The 2,806-nt window shown below is 42.8% G+C and overlaps 1 protein-coding gene across 1 annotated transcript in view; it reads right to left on the bottom strand.

Moving 5' to 3' along the window:
* lhcgr (luteinizing hormone/choriogonadotropin receptor) overlaps positions 1 to 1,600 on the bottom strand; it is a gene marked incomplete at both ends in the record, with an annotated part of 12,367 nt that extends 10,767 nt beyond the window's left edge. The window contains one exon of the mRNA XM_080016475.1: positions 1,440 to 1,600. Within this exon, the coding sequence (XP_079872601.1) occupies positions 1,440 to 1,600 (161 nt within the window). The remainder of the gene's footprint in view (positions 1 to 1,439) is intronic.
* Positions 1,601 to 2,806: the final 1,206 nt, after the last annotated feature.

Raw genomic sequence — 2,806 nt, 5'->3', positions numbered from 1 at the left:
CACACACACACACAGAAAAAGACAGACACACACACACACACACACAGAAAAAGACAGACACACACACACACACACACAGAAAAAGAAAAAGACACACACACACACACACACAGAAAAAGAAAAAGACACACACACACATACAGAAAAAGACAGACACACACACACACACATACAGAAAAAGACACACACACACACACACACACACACACAGAAAAAGAAAAAGACACACACACACACACACACACACACACACAGAAAAAGAAAAAGACACACACACACACACAGAAAAAGACAGACACACACACACACACACACACACACACACACACAGAAAAAGAAAAAGACACACACACACACACACACACACAGAAAAAGAAAAAGACACACACACACACACATACAGAAAAAGACAGACACACACACACACACACACAGAAAAAGACACACACACACACACACACACAGAAAAAGACAGACACACACACACACACACACAGAAAAAGACAGACACACACACACACACAGAAAAAGAAAAAGACACACACACACACACAGAAAAAGAAAAAGACACACACACACACACACACACAGAAAAAGAAAAAGACACACACACACACACACACACAGAAAAAGAAAAAGACACACACACACACACACACACTGTTTATTGAATTACAAATGATATAAAGTTCCTACTTTTTACAACTATTATCATTCATCATTTAAAAACCACAAACAGAAACAAGGCTGAAATTAGAAGAATCAACTCAACTTGATAATGCTACTACTACAACAACTACTACTACTACTACTACTAATACTACTACTACAGTTCTAATAATAAAACAATACCACTACTTCTATGACTACTACCACTACTACTACTACTACTAATAATAATAATAATAATAATAATAAAACAATTCTAATACTACGACTAATAATACTACTACTAATAATACTACTACTAATAATAATAATATTAATAATAAAACAATTATAATACTACTACTACTACTACTACTACTAATAAAAATAATGCAATTATAATACTACTACTACTGCTACTACTAATACTACTACAACCACTACTACTGCTACTACTACTAATAATAATAATAATAACACTTCTACTACTACTAAACCTTATAATAATGATAATAATAATAATACAATTATACTACTACTACTACTACTACTACTACTTATAATAATAATAATAAAATTCTAATACCACTACTACTACTACTACTACTATTACTACTACTACTACAAATAATAATAATATAAAAATAATAATAACACTACTACTTCTGCTACTACTACTACTACTACTACTACTACTACTACTAATAATAATAATAATAATAACACTACTACTACTACTACTACTACCACTACTACTACTACAACTATTTAAAATAATGGAATCCACTCACAGGCAGCGCACGGTGCGTGCTCCGCTCTTCTCGGTGTCTCTGCTGCAGAGGAGGTTCCGTGCGGAGCAGCGGCAGATCGTGGGGCAGGTAAAGGTCCAGCAGGAGGGGAGCAGGTCCAGGTCCAAGACCAGGACCAGGACCAGGATCCGTAGGACCTGCATGAGGCTGCCAGGTCAAAACAAGGATCAGAACCAGGACCAGATTGAGGTACTGCTTCTCTGTTCGGGTTTGGCTCCTCCAGCAGAATGAGGATGAATTTCCTCTTCCTCCTCCTCCCCCTCTTTTACTTCATGTTCAGTTAAATGACTGTGTAGAGTGAGGACGTGTCGACATCCTCCCGCGCTCCTCACACGGACCGCTCTTTGTGACAAGTTGTCAGGTTCAGGTGTCAGGAACCGCAGTTTGGGCTCCGCTCTAGTTGTATTCCCTGACATGACCTTGCACCAGGGACAGTGTGTCTCTGATGTCAGAATGATCCTGAAGGCAGCAGCCAAAACATACAGGACCCGGGTTGTTTCAATGAAGATAAGAGATTCTTCTCCTCCTTCCTCTCCTTCATCTCCTTCTTCTTCTGTTTCTGTTTCCTGTCTTTTGTTTCTCGTTATTGTACCACCGAGCTGCATGTCCTCCCTCACCACATCCATAAACCTCCTTTTGGCCTCCCTCTTTGGCAGCTCCATCTAAAAATTAGATGAAAACCTGCCTCCAGACACAAGGAGACAATGATAGATACTGCACCGTGTGTGTGTGTGTGTGTGTGTGTGTGTGTGTGTGTGTGTGTGTGTGTGTGTGTGTGTGTGTGTGTGCGTGTGTGTGTGTGTGTGTGTGTGTGTGTCGTTCAGCATTAAACTGAAAAACAGAAACGACAAAACTCACAAGAAATCTCACCATCATTAGTGAAGTTGAGACTTTGCGAAGAAATATTTCGATAAAAAAAATTTAAACTTGAAAAAATGTATACATTAAATTTATTTTATGCATAAGAAGAGCCGGCTGGAGGGGCGTGCACGAGGAGGGCAGGCTGGAGGGGCGTGCACGAGGAGGGCAGGCTGGAGGGGCGTGCACGAGGAGGGCAGGCTGGAGGGGCATGCACAAGGAGGGCAGGTTAGAGGGGCGTGCACGAGGAGAGCATGTTGGAGGGGCGTGCACGAGGAGGGCAGGCTGGAGGGGCGTGCACGAGGAGAGCATGTTGGAGGGGCATGCACAAGGAGGGCAGGCTGGAGGGGCGTGCACGAGGAGGGCAGGCTGGAGGGGCGTGCACGAGGAGGGCAGGCTGGAGGGGCGTGCACGAGGAGGGCAGGCTGGAGGGGCATGCACAAGGAGGGCAGGCTGGAGGGGCGTGCACAAGGAGGGCAGGTTAGAGGGGC

This window comes from Zeus faber, assembly GCF_960531495.2.
Source record: "Zeus faber genome assembly, chromosome: 16".
Lineage (NCBI taxonomy): Eukaryota > Metazoa > Chordata > Actinopteri > Zeiformes > Zeidae > Zeus > Zeus faber.
This window is presented reverse-complemented; position numbering and strand designations above follow the sequence as displayed.